The sequence below is a fragment of the Candoia aspera genome, chromosome 16 (genome assembly GCF_035149785.1).
Source record: "Candoia aspera isolate rCanAsp1 chromosome 16, rCanAsp1.hap2, whole genome shotgun sequence".
NCBI lineage: Eukaryota > Metazoa > Chordata > Lepidosauria > Squamata > Boidae > Candoia > Candoia aspera.
This window is the reverse complement of record NC_086168.1, coordinates 3,563,485-3,576,961: the sequence shown is the minus strand read 5'-3', so window position 1 is coordinate 3,576,961 and position 13,477 is coordinate 3,563,485. Positions and strand designations below refer to the sequence as shown.

Genomic DNA, 13,477 nt, shown 5'->3' with positions numbered 1-13,477 from the left:
TGGTCAAATTGAGGGTGAGAAAAGGGACTTACTTTTTACATCTTTCACAGCTGTACATGTTGTCACCTGGAAGAGAAAGCAAGATGGGAGAGTATAAAGGTATGTGGGGAATGACCTTGGGAGACGGGGGGAAGAGATGCTGCCTAGGGAATGGTCAGATAAGAGGTGGGGGAGCCCGCAGCTGCATAACAAGCAGAGAAAGAAACTCAGCAAGGACCCTACCTAACTTATCAGGCTGTAAAAAGAGACGGGAGATTTGTATTCTGCAATATTCTGTCAATGTTCTGTCAATGTAACCTTACAATAAAGAAGAATTTGTTCATCGGGGCGTGCTTCCTGTCTGGGCTACCTTGCAAGGCTGACATCAGTCTTGCAAGTCTGAAAGTACATTTCTCCCCCGTCACATTTACACCCGAAGAAACTAGGGAGGGTCCTTTCTGAGACGTTTGCTATTCCCACATTCCTACTGCAGGCTCGGCTGCCTCTTATCCTACCACTGCCTTGGCTGCGGCTCTTCCCTGTCTCCCAAGGTCATTCCCACAGACCATTACACCACCCTCCCTCTCAAGGGCCTGAGTGCATAAACTCTATGAGATGGTTCTCAGCAGCCTTTCTTCCCGCAAACGCACCTTTCAGCTCATCTGCAGCGAAAAAGGCAGCAAGGCAGTCTTCCAGGGTAACAACAGGGCCCCAAAACCAGCTGGGGATGCAGGACACCACAAACCTGGAGCAAACAAGAAGATGGGATGTGCGTGATTCAGAATGGGTTCATCCTGGACCTGACACCCTGCCTGTAATTATGAGGTGGATTTCTACTTGGGGGTGCAGGTGCTTTTAGAATTTCTTCTGGGGGCTGAAGAAATCTGAGCCCAAATGCTGCATCAGGTTGGGCCCCAGGCCATTCTTTTGCACTAGTAAAAATTAAAATAGATCCCAAAAGTTGGTTGCCTTATATTCAATGGCAGAGAAAGGTCTCCGTGATCAATGCTGTTTGAAGAGCACTTTCCCTCTTTCCAATGATTCCTTAGGACCATGTGATGCTTGGATTCAGGGATCTGCTTCCCAGCCAATTTGATCCAGCCACTGAATCGGGGTCCCCCGTCGAATTAGAAAGCTAAATCAAATCCTCCATCTGGAGCCTCTGGATCAATTTGACCGTTCAGAATGCCTTTTAATTTTTTTTTCTCCCCCTCATCAATCCAGAAAAATAAATTGACTCCATTCTCCGAATCCATTAGAAATTGATGGGAGCAGACCTGCGCGCTCCTATTGATTTTATCCAAAGGTGGGGTCCCCTCCTCCCATTAAACGAACCGGATTAATGAGAGTGTTGAACTGGATTGGGGAGACCCAGCTTGAAATCCACCTTCGGCCACGCAGCTCATGTTGGGCCCATCCCTGGGTCTCAACCCAAATTCCTCCCCAGGGATGCGATTACGGAGATAAAATTAGGGAAAGCATCCCCTTCTCAGCCATGGGGCCTGAGCTATCGAAGTCGGGGTGTAAATGCAGTAAATGAAGAAGCAGTGAAAGGTCGACGCCAAAGTCTGAAGGAGCTCCTAAGACCCACGGACCTGCGGATGTACTCCATGATGAAGGCAATCCAGCCCTGCGAAGCGGTGTAGTTGTCCCCACATGCCCCTGTCTTGACTGGCACGTTTTGGTAGATGGCTGAATGCAGTTTAGCCAAGTCTTCTTTACCGGGGATAGGCAGCGACAGATCTTGGAAGGTCTCCACAGTGGTGGAAACCTGGAGGGTGTCAGAGATGGACGGAAGAAAGTAAGTCTTTGTCACCAAGAAAGGTTTCACCAATATGACCTGAGTGCACGCCCCATGGTGCATTCGTGCGCCTCTGGGGGAGCGAAAATGCCACCGCCCAGGAGACCCTGAAAAGCATGAAGACTTGTGGACGCAGCTGGGACTGACGTGGGGTGATGGATGCGCTCACAACGTGGCCACTGCAGAGAGCACCGCCAGTCTCAAACAGCCTATTCACAGGTAGGTCTTGATTAGTGCGGTTAATGAATCCCACCCGTGATTCCAGTTTGAACTATTTGAAGTGATATTTCTATAGAAAGCAAGGTAACTGGTTCCAGCTCAAGGGAAGTAGGCAATGAAAAATTTTAACTCTGCGTTTTTATACGTACGTTAATGAAATATTACAAAAAGGAACAAAATTAGAATTTAGATGTATGGCTCACACAGTCAGAGTAGGTAGAGAAAGCACAATAAAGCCCCAAAACTTCTAAATACCATTCCTAAAGATAAGCTTACACTGACGAAAACATCTTTTTTGAAAATGTACTGTTAGAGGAAAATGGAATCTTTCTTTTCTCATTCTGCACACACAAAGTTTAGCGGTGTCTAAAACCCCAAGGGTTTTCCAATGCTCCCAATGCTGAAATCTGGGAGTTCCCTAATGCGGGGACAAGGGAGTGCATCTTTGGCCTTCCACACCTGCTTCTGTCTCTTTGTGGCTTGGTGTCCCTGTCCACCAAATCGGGCAGGACTGAAACGTCAGACGTGTTTCTTGAGGGGGGAGAATGAGGGGAGGAGTAAAAGGTAGGGCAGTGAAGCCTCCCACCAATTCAACCCATGATGGTGACCCCCCCGATTGGACCACCTCAGGCCTCTTTTTCCAAAGCCGGCCTCTCTCTCTGTAATGGCATGTGGGGAAGACCCTGAGAGACGAGGCAAGGAGACGCTGCCACGGGAACGGTCAGATAAGAGGCAGCTGAGCCCGCAGCTGTATAATGGGTGGAGAAAGAGGCTCAGAAGGGACTCTCCCTAGTTTCTTAGGCTATAAAGGAGACAGGGGGCGAATAATACTTTCCGACTTGCGAGACTCTGTTAATGTAGCCTTACAATAAAGTAGAATTAGCTCATCTGGTCGTGTCTCCTTTCTGGTCTGTCTAGTAAGGCTGACATCAACCTTGCAAGTCTGAAAGTACAATCCTCCCACCCACCCCCATCTCCCTGACACCTGAGAAACTAGGGAGGGTCCCTTCTGAGCCTCTTGCCCTGTCTGTTGTCCAGCTGCAGGCTATGCTGCCTCTTATCTGACCATTCCCGTGGCAGCGTCTCTGCGCCCTGTCTCCCGAGGTCTTTCCCACATACCAAATCAACCCTGCCTGGCCCCAGCATCTCAGATACTAAAGACTAGGAAAAATCCCTCTCTCTGTGGCCAAGACCTCGCGTGAAGCGCACCCACAGCCAGAAGAGAGAATGTGGGAAAGGGCTGGCTTCTTTCTAAGGTTAGAGAAACTCACTCGGTCACAGGTGAGGCATTGCACGAGGCTGAGGATGGAGCCGTCAAAGATGTCAGAGATGACACTACGGTAGCGCAACTCTTTCTTCTTTTTTCCAGCAGCTAGTAGCTGAGCTAAGGGGGCAAATAATAATAATAAATAATAACAATCAGTAATAATAATGAAAACGAGCAGGTTTATTTCGTTTATTTCTATTTTTTGAATTTCATCACCGCCCATCTCACTCAAAGAGTGACTCTGGGTGATTTACAAGATTAAAATATGGTGGGATTTCCGAATACAAACTGGCAATGTCTTGGTGCGTAACAGATTTAAAGAAGGAAAATGAAAAGAAGGAAGTGTGGGTAATTGATATGGCAATACCAGGGGAGAGTAGAATAGAAGACAAAGAACTGGGGAAAATCACGAAGTATCAAGATCTGAAAACTGAAGTGGAAAGATTAAGGCATAAAGTGGCCACGGTGGTCCCAGTGGTTATCGGCACACTGGTGCCATACCAAAAAGCCTTGGACGGCACGTAGAAAATCTGCGCATCGACAAAATTTCCATCTGTCAGTTACAAAAGGCCACACTGCTTGGGGCCGCACATGCACTACGCCGATACATTTCGACATCCGAGGTTCTTGGAAAGAACTCGATGTGAATGAAGGCCAACACCAGCTAAAGAACTGGCAGCTGTAATTGCATGTTGTTGTGTATATAGAAATAATAATTTAAACTTGAATGCTGCCTGTCTCTCAATGAATCAGGCATCCCACCCACCAAGGGAAGATCAGACAGGCAAAAATCTGCCTCCACGACATCTGCTCTGTTGCAGCGCCTGCCCAGGGCTGTTCCACCAGGAAGTAGGATGGTGCTGAACCCTGAAGAATTTTCCTTGATTAAGCATCTTCTCTTCTAAATGCACAGGTTGTTTTCTTGCTGTCAATGCTGGGAGCTGCCCAGAATGGAGTTGGACAGCCTCAGGATTGATTGAGCGATTGAATATTTATTGGTTTATTTATGGTCCAAGACCAAGGCACAAACACTTAAAATACAGCACACCATTAATACTTCCTCCTACGTATGTATGCATGTAGGAATGAATATCGATGCTCCCAGGAACTCTAAGAAAAGCTTTCTGTTTCAAAGTTAAAATTATCAACTTAAACCTAGTTCTTTCTTCCAGAGAAAAGCGTTAATTGCTAAAACATGGAAAATATTACTCCATTTTCTCAGCAAAGCTTCTCAAAAGGACTGAGCACCCGAGGGGATAGCTGGACACTGTGGGGACATTTGCTGGACATTTGTGCCTCTTTTTTCACTGGGGTGGGGACGTTAAGGATGAAGGCAGTGAGAGGTCTTTGGGAGGCAAACAGCTGCCCTTAAAACTACCCGCTGATGGAGAACATGGCCCAAAGTTAAACCAAGCAAGCTAGGACACAACTGGCACGAGAACATGGCCCCCGAGTTCGTACCGCCCATGCCCGTGAAGGATGTCCATGATGCCCTGCATTCATCTGCACGGTGGAAGGAGGGTTTCCAGAATCAGCTCAGGTTTATCACATGGTCCCAGTTGTCCCACCCGCACTAGAAACATTCTTACCTTTCTTCAGCACGTAGGAGGGTCCCAGCCTCACGGGGCTGGAATGCGGAGGATTTGACAGCTTGGCGTACATTTCGTGGTGGACGGGGCTGCAGGGCCGTGAAGAACAACGCGGGTAGGCATCGTTATCTGGTTCTGGGAGAGGAGAAGGGCAGTGAGAAAGGTAAGACATATAGGTAGTCCTCGACTTACGACCGCTCATTTCACGATGACCCAAAGTTACGACGGCTTGGAATGGGCACGTCTTCCAAGCGTTGCAAAACATTGCATCGTCCCCCCCCCTGCAGTCACAGGAGCGCATTTCAGGCGCTTGGCAACCAGCTCGCATTTACGACCAGTTGCAGTGTCCGCAGTCACGTGATTGCGTTTTGCGACTGTTTTGCCAATTTCTGGCAAAAAACGCCCACCGGGGAAGCTGGATTCGCTTAACGACCGCTGTAAAAATGGTCGTAAAATCGGGTCCGGTCATGTGGTGACTCAACTTAGGACCGCAATGGCTTTCAATGGAAATTCCGGTCCCAATTGTGGTCGTAAGTCGAGGACTACCTGTATGGAGGAGAGGAGAAGGCCTAGAGCAGCAGCAGGCAGACACACAGAGAACTTCCAAGCCAGCGCTCACCAAATGGGAGCGACGGAGGCCTACTCTCTATGGGGCTGCCAAGGAGGCCTAGCCAATCAGAACAAGCCGCCTGGCAAGAGGCAAGCTAGTAGGCGAGCCTACGCTCCCGAGGGCTTTCTTAGAAAGCAAAGCGATGCTGCTGGCTGGCCCTTCGCTGCTTTTTTTCCTAATTCATCCAAAGGATCTTTAAAAGAAGAAACGGCGCCCTAGGGAGATCGGAAGCTCGCCAGGCCCGGAGACTGATCTTCTGCATCCACTGGGCAGCACGGGGGACGCCTGCCCCATCTGGCAGGTACCTGGGGTCCTCGCAGGGCTGGCTGGGCGAGGAGGGGGAGGCAGGAGCCCTTCCGGAGACGCCACGCCCTCCCCCGCCATCACCGAGGTGTCGACGTCCGCATCCTCGTCTACTTGCTCGGAGTTGCTCCGCCGCCGGTGGCAAGCGAACTTCCGATCCTTCATCCGCTCCTTCTCCGAGATGCTCCGGCCCGCCTCGTCCGGGATCAGCCGCTCCGCCTCGCCCAACACGCCCCCGGCTTTGCTCTGCCCGTCCCCTTCCCCGCGGTCGCTGCTCGAGTCGCAGGAGAGGAACTCGTCCTCCGAGGGGCTGCGGTCCCCCTCCCTCTTGTCGTCTGTGTCACTTGCGTCAGAGTCCCGCATTTCGGCCATCGCCGGCTCCTTCAGCTCTTCGTGGAGTTGGTCCATCAGGCACCGCAGAAATTCCTGTGTGTCCTGGAACGGGGCGGAGAGAGGCGGGGGTTGAGAGAGCAAAGGCTGCTAGGGGGAAAATGAAATCTTAGTTCTTGCTAGAACTGGCTTTGCGCGTTAGGCCAGCTTCGGTCTCGCTTTGTTAGATGAAAACAGACATTAGGGTCAGGGGGGACAACCCGCGATCAACCCCCAGCCCCATTTTTATGGTCCGCAGAGCAACTGCCCCTCAAATCACATGCAAATTCAGCAGCAAAACATAAAAAGGGGGGATAATATGGGTCCAACAAGTCTCGTTGAAGTTCAGTGCACCATCAGGCCCTTAAAAATAGTTTAGAAAGCCTGGTTTATGGCTAGCGTGAGATGGGAAGGCAGCGAGACGGCCCTTTTTCAACACGCTGCGGCTGAAGCAAAGCACAGCTTAGCAAAATGTGTGGAAGTGGGCCTAGGTCTGCCTAGGCTCCATCTAATAAAAGGCGAGGGTAGTTGGCGGCTTCCCGGATACAGATTCCGTGTATGGCCCTGGAGAAACGGAGAGGATGCCCCGCTTTGTAACAATTGCAGCGAGCGGGTACCAGGGAAACTATCCCGGCAAAGGGAACTTGCTCACCTGTTGTGCATAGCCCCGGAACATGGGGTTGATCAGCTTGATGCTATGAAACAGGCTGCTCGGGACGACGTAGCTCGGGCTGGGGAGAAATGAGGAGGAACGATAACAACTGGGAGGCCGCTTAAACCACAGCTTCAGAAGCAGCGGCACATGTTTGTTGCCTTTTCATCCTTCTAGCTGGCAGTTCGTTTGAAACGTACTCGTTACTGCTGTAATGGCATGTGGGAAAGACCTTGGGAGACGGGGCGAAGAGATGCTGCCAAGGGAACGGTCAGATAAGAGACGGCATAGCCCGCAGCTGGATAGTGGGTGGGGCAAGAGGCTCAGAAGGACCCTCCCTAGTTTCTTGGGGTGTAAAGAGGACGATGGGAGATTCATACTTTCAGACTTGCACAATTCGGTTAACGTAGCTGTACTATGAAGAAGAATTAGCTCATCTGGTTGTGTTTCCTGTCTGGTTTACCTGGGAAGGCGACCCTTGGACAGGCTGTCAAGATTCTATTATTCTACCCTACAATAATAAATCTGGGAACTTCTGCGGTATTTCTTTCTCGACCTGGCCTACCTCAAAGGGCTGACAGTTGGTTTCCGTTTTCAAATATTTCTTTTACAGGATGTAAAGAAAATTCTACCAGGCTATCAGGAGAATGTGCAATGCAAAGCGGCAGGGAGGGAAATCCATCTCGGATAGCCTGTTAGGGCCGCAGACTACGATCAGATCAGGGAGAATTACAAACACAACACAGAGCTGAAAGACAGTCTGCTAAACAGTGTGTTGCAAAATTAGTTTAGCTCTTCAAACAGCCAGAGGTTTTTGTTTTTTGTTTTTTACATCTGAGGCTAAAAATCTACATCTTGCAGACTCTGCTCTCCTAAACCGACTCACCGCTTTTTGTGCCAGACTTCGGAGATCAGCTTCTGGTAACTTTTGCAGAGTGCCGGCTTCTTGTCTGTTCGCACGAGTCCTCCACATTCCAGGAAGAACTGTGTGAGTGGGGGGCTAAAATGCAGGTTAAGGAAGAGAGAATGTTTCCAGCAATTTCATGCAGACATACATAGACCAAAATGAAAATACAGGTAGTCCTCGCTTAACGACCACAATTGGGACCAGAATTTTGGTTGCTAAGCAAAGCGGTCATTAAGTGAATCTGACCCGATTTTATGACCTTTTGAGGTGGTTGTTAAGTGAACCACATGGTCGTTAAGCAAATCACATGGTTCCCCATTGATTTTGCTCGCCAGAAGCCGTCCGGGAAGGTCAAAAATGGCGATCACGTGACCATGGGCCACTGCAATGGTCATAAATGCGAACTGGTTGCCAAGCGTCCAAATCATGATCACGAGACTGTGGGGATGCTGCGATGCTGGTAAGTGTGAGTACCAGTTGTAAGTCGGGTTTTTTTAGCACCGCTGTAATTCTGAACCATCACTAAACAAATGGTTGTTAAGTGAGGAGTACCTGTAAACACAGCTCATGGCAAACGGGGAGGAGGGCAATGCAAACGCATCCAAGTGCCTTTCTGGTGTTCTTATACGTCCATCTGACCTGCATCAATTTTCTCCAAATGTACTGGCCGTGCAGGCTGGGGATGATGGCAGTTGTAGGCCAAGAGAGCCGGAAGGCACTAGATTGGGAGGGCTAATTCACATCTCTATGGGCTCTTCTCCAGACCATCCCCGTGCGCAGGTATTGTTTCCCCAGTTTTCAGTTTTGAAATTGAAACTGAACTTTAGAGACAATAAATATATGCATTTGCACTGGACATGAAGAGATTTGCTCCACCTGCTTTGCAGCTGTACTAGAAAAGAAGCCAGAAAGGCTCAAGGGAACAGATTTTCATCCTAAAACAACACTGGTAAAACAAGCAGTACCATTTTGTAGGGAAGTTATACCGGTGAGATAACAAATGCTGCCAATGGCTTAGTCACCATGGAAGAAACTGAATGTACATCAATGTATGGTTGATGTAGATATAGCTGTTGATCTTGGAATGGAGTTATATTATTATTGCTAATTATAAATTATACAGAGCAGAGATCAGCTTCCTCTGGAGAGATAACAAGTGCTTCAAAAGGTTTAGTCACCCCAGAACAGATTGAAAGTATGTCTTAATCTATGGTTAGGCGGCAACGTTACCGTGCTGTTTCTGGCTGATGTAGATATAGTTCTTGATCTTGGCCCGTAATGGGATTATATTATTATTGCTAATTATAAATTATACAGAGCAGAGATCAGCAGAGAATTATGTTATTACTAATTATAAGCTACGCAGGACAGAGATCTGCCTTCTCTGTTTTTGTCAAGCGTCACAGACGTCGAGGAGTCCGCTTATGGAATGATCACAGTTCTCCAACCCACCAGTTTGAGAGAGCCTGAAGTGCAGCATTCATGTAACACGAATTCCCAAGGTTTTTCATTCCAGTAAGACCTAAAGGAAGGAGAATGCAGCAGGTGAAACTTTTGCTGCCCGTTATTCCTCTTTGGCACCCAAGGGAGAAGGAATCCAAGCAGGCCCACCTCTCGGTTTGAGGTCGTCATCTTCTGATTCAGATTCCCCTTCGTCGGCGACGGCAATTGGAACAGCTTTTAGCGGATGGACAGGCGGGGGCAAATCCTAGAAGGGAAATTTGGGACATTAATGTGAAAAGCAAGCCTGCTTTGCAACAGGAAGCAGGGAAAGATGGGAGGGGAAACAGTGTTCTCTTCTGAAAGCCATTATCTGTGTTCTTGCAACACACTCACCCATGGTTAACTAAACCACAGTTTCCTGAATTAGCCCATCTGAGGTATGCACGGCACACCAAGCCATAAATCAGACTGAGCTGGCATCGTGTTGCTCAGCAGTTGTGCAAAACCAACCAAATTAGCTAACACACTTTTCTCCGACTAACAGCGGCCACATTTCAAGTTGGAAGGAGAACAAACCTATGTCTGTACCGTATCTGGTGACTCTGGCTTCAGCCGGAGCACTGAAAGGACAATGAATATTTGATAATGTTCATAAACAGGGGCCCACAAATGCTGACTTGAGCTACGGAGTTGAGCTGACGGCAGCTTCGTATACCTGATAGAAAGGAACCAGTCGAGTACTGCCTCCTGTCGGTCCTGAGAGGTAGTCCAGAGAGGAAACCCAAACCATGAGTAGTAATTCCACCTTTATTGTAAGGTTACAGTAATAGAATCTTGCAAGTCTAAATGCGCTTCCCCCCCCACCATGCCTTTACTATTCCTGAGAACTAGGGAGGGTCCCTTCTGAGAAACTCTCTCCACCCCCATCTCTCCTTTAGACTCAGATTTCTCTTTTCAGACCATTCTCTAGGCCAGGGTTCCTCAACCAGGGTCCTGCGAGAGGTCACTAGGGGCTCCCTGGGAGATCACAATTTATTTAAAAAATTATTTCAAATTTGGGCAACTTCTCATTAAAGGGGTAAGTTTCATTATTTTAGTTTAAGAACACTGTTAATGCATCTATACAGGCCCACACGTGACACAAATATAATAATTTTGTAATTTCTGGCCTATATTTGAGCCTGAATGTGCAGGGCCTGAAAAAGTCCTGGAAAATATTTCAAGGGTTCCTCCCGGGTGAAAAGGTTGAGCGAGGCTAGTCTAGGCTGAGGGTCTTCCTGTCTCCCAAGGTTATTCTCACAGCCCACTACATTCCTGATGATCAATATAAAAACACAAGACTACACAGGGTGGAAGTAATGTACAGGTAGTCCTCGCTTAACGACCATTCGGTTAGTGACAGTTTGGACTTACAATGGTGCTGAAAAAACCGACTTGCCACCAGTCCCTGCACTTGCAGCATCCTGCAATCACATGATCACCATTGTCGACATTCCCAGCCGGTTTCCAGCAAGCAAAATTAATGGGGAACCATGTGATTCACTTAGTGACCAGTGATTCACTTAATGACCACATCGCTTAGCGACTGAAATTCCAGTCCCAACTGTGGTTGTTAAGTGAGGACTACCTGTAAAACCTCACAATGAGAGCATGACATAATATGACACCCCTACCCTCATCTGAGAGCTCATGAAAAGCAAGATTTGATATAGCGTTCTGCCACAGCACCTGCCCTCTGGAATGATATCCTTCCTGAGATCCTGCTCCCAGCCTGATGATATCAAGGAAGCTAATAAAGAGCTGGCTATTCTCTAGGGCTTTGGGGCAGGGTGAAGGCTGAGCCCCTGCTGGGTGGGGTTTTGGGGGTTTATATGTGGTTTTGGGGCTGCTCGTGACCTCTCTGTCTTTTTTACTTCTTAACTGTAAGCCCCCCAGAGTGTTGGGAGGCCTATAGATATTACAAATAAATAAATAAACAAACTTCAAAGATAGACCTGAGAGGGAAAAGGGATTTTAAAAAGGCAGAAAATACATTGCTAGAGGATTTACATCCAAGGATAATCCGTAGCTTCGTACCAAATATGTCTTCTCTACGCTGCTGGGGAAAGTGGAGAGCCTGCTAAGAGCCGTGGAGGAGCAGAGCTTAAGGGGCTGAGCAGAGACTGGGAAGAGCCCAGTTCAAGTCCATCCTCAGTAACGGAAGCTCGGTGGGCGATGGGGGGATCTCTCGGCTCTGCCTACCTCAAGGGTTGTCGTTGGGAGCATAAAACCGGAGGCCGTGGCATGCCTGTCTCGAGCACTGATGTTAATCCCATGAACAAAAACAGGCCAGGGACTCTTTTCCCTTCCCCGGCCAAGAAAAAGAGGAGGAAAGGACCGCGCGGACGAGCCAGCCGAGCCCATGAAACCATCACCTGTTCCATAAACTTGGGCGGCAGAGTGGCAGGACGGGAAGACGGGCTGGGGTCCAAGAACACCTCCTTCTCGCAGGCGTAGCACCACACCCGAAACGTGGTCAGGTTCACCGTCAGATTGTGCTTTTTGGCCTGGTGCGTGTGGCAGGGAGGGAGGAAAACAAAACAAAACACCACCAAAACAGCAATTAGGGTTTGTGATTCACAGACTCTGCCGACAGAGTAACGCGAAGCTGCCGTTCCTAGCAACCAAAGGGAAGCGTCTAACGAGGGCTTGGGGCATCGATGTGGAAATGTTTGCCCTTGCCTGCCTTGTCTTTGTGTTCCAGTTAGAATTCTCAGAAATAGATCAATAATCCGTTGCTCTAGGGTTATTTTTAAGTACTTGGAAAGGAGACCACCAGGAAACCCAACAGTAACGGGTTATTTACTTACTTCTTCGAATTATAGCCAGATCCAACCCTGCTTATTTTTTGAGGATCAGCCAAATGCAGCCAGGTCCTACCCGGTTATCCTGGCTAAATTAAAACTGAAAATCCTAGGATTGAAGGATTGTATAGAACTCTCCTCCCACGTCCCTTTTTTTTTTTTTAAATACATTCATATCTCCTAGCTAGAGAATCGTCTAGTCTTCTCTTGGCAAGGGAATTATTTTGTCTTTTAACAGGAAAAAAAAACAATGCATGGAAGACACAGTCAGTTCAAGCGATACACGTAAGTACAGATCTATCGTCTTACTTCCGGGGCCCTGGGCTTTAAAAATTAAAAGTTAAAAACAGTACCCTGAATGGGACTTTGGAAACCGTTAAATAACAGGCTGTTAATTACACTTTTTTTGTTTTGTTTTCCTGGTTGAGAAAGAACTGCGCAGTGCTCAACACCGCAGGGTTCTGGCTGAGGCGGTGGAGGCTGTGACAATGTGATCCCAGGAAGTTATATTCAAAGCTCACTTGCTCTTTGCTGGGGAAGCTCTCTCACCTGGGCGTGCAGGGTGCTGTGATCGGCGAAGGATTCCCCACAACCCACGTAGTGGCAGCCGCCCTAGAGAGCAATCAAGCAGACTGAGGGTGAAATTTAGAGTTTGGGGGGGGGGGGTTGCATTTGCAGCGTGGACAGAAAATCCTGGCTTCGTGCCCTCAAAGGCAGGGCAAAGGCAGGACTCGCCCCAGTCCAATAACTCACTGGATTTCATAATGGGAGGAACACAACACCCCCATTCACAAAGGTTTTACTTCAAAGGGGTATCTTACCTGAAGGCAGGCCCACAGATTCGGTCCTCCCGCACCACAAGACTGGCATGTTCCCTAAGTTTACACGGAGGAGAAAAAAATTAACATTGCCCTTGAGCTGACTCAACTCCTGGCGACTTCCCAGACATGCTGTGTTTTTTTTTTCTCCCAACAATACAGAAGCAGTTTGAAATGGCTTACCCCTGACTTTTGCCAGAAGGCTCTAGTGACTTCCCACTCTAGCATACTACTACTACTACTACTACTAATCATTTATTAAATTTACAGGTAGTCCTCGACTTACGACCACAATTGGCACTGGAACTCCCGTCATTAAGCGAGTTGTGCCCAATTTTATGACTTTTTTGCCGTGGCTGTTAAGTGAATCACTGCAGTTGTTAAGTGAATCATGCGGTTGTTAAGCAAATCCGGCTTCCCCTGCTGACTTTGCTTGTCAGAAGCCCCTGATAAGGTTGCAAATGTCAATCACGTGTCCCCAGGACGCTGCAACCATTGTAAATACATGCTAGTCACCAAGTGCCTGAATTTTTATCATGTGACTGCAGGGACGCTGCAATGGTTGTAAGTCACTTTTTCAGTGCCATCGTAACTTCAAACGGTCATTAAACAAATGGTCGTAAGTCGAGGACTACCTGTATATGCTGCCTCAATCCATCTGCCCTGGATTCCTCGGT

General features: G+C 48.3%; 2 protein-coding genes across 3 annotated transcripts in view; one reads left to right on the top strand and one right to left on the bottom strand.

Moving 5' to 3' along the window:
- Positions 1-13,477, top strand: part of PTGES (prostaglandin E synthase) — a 377,050-nt gene that overhangs the window by 281,508 nt on the left and 82,065 nt on the right. The window lies entirely within an intron of this gene.
- USP20 (ubiquitin specific peptidase 20) overlaps positions 1-13,477 on the bottom strand; it is a 29,682-nt gene that overhangs the window by 10,781 nt on the left and 5,424 nt on the right. For both annotated transcript variants that reach the window (XM_063316494.1, XM_063316495.1), the window contains exons 3-15: positions 12,804-12,857; positions 12,532-12,594; positions 11,554-11,685; positions 9,308-9,404; positions 9,149-9,218; positions 7,676-7,789; positions 6,790-6,868; positions 5,771-6,203; positions 4,856-4,990; positions 3,271-3,383; positions 1,575-1,750; positions 630-724; positions 33-66 (exon numbers count right to left, since the gene is read on the bottom strand). In XM_063316494.1, the coding sequence (XP_063172564.1) occupies positions 33-66; positions 630-724; positions 1,575-1,750; positions 3,271-3,383; positions 4,856-4,990; positions 5,771-6,203; positions 6,790-6,868; positions 7,676-7,789; positions 9,149-9,218; positions 9,308-9,404; positions 11,554-11,685; positions 12,532-12,594; positions 12,804-12,857 (1,595 nt within the window). The remainder of the gene's footprint in view (positions 1-32; positions 67-629; positions 725-1,574; positions 1,751-3,270; positions 3,384-4,855; positions 4,991-5,770; positions 6,204-6,789; positions 6,869-7,675; positions 7,790-9,148; positions 9,219-9,307; positions 9,405-11,553; positions 11,686-12,531; positions 12,595-12,803; positions 12,858-13,477) is intronic.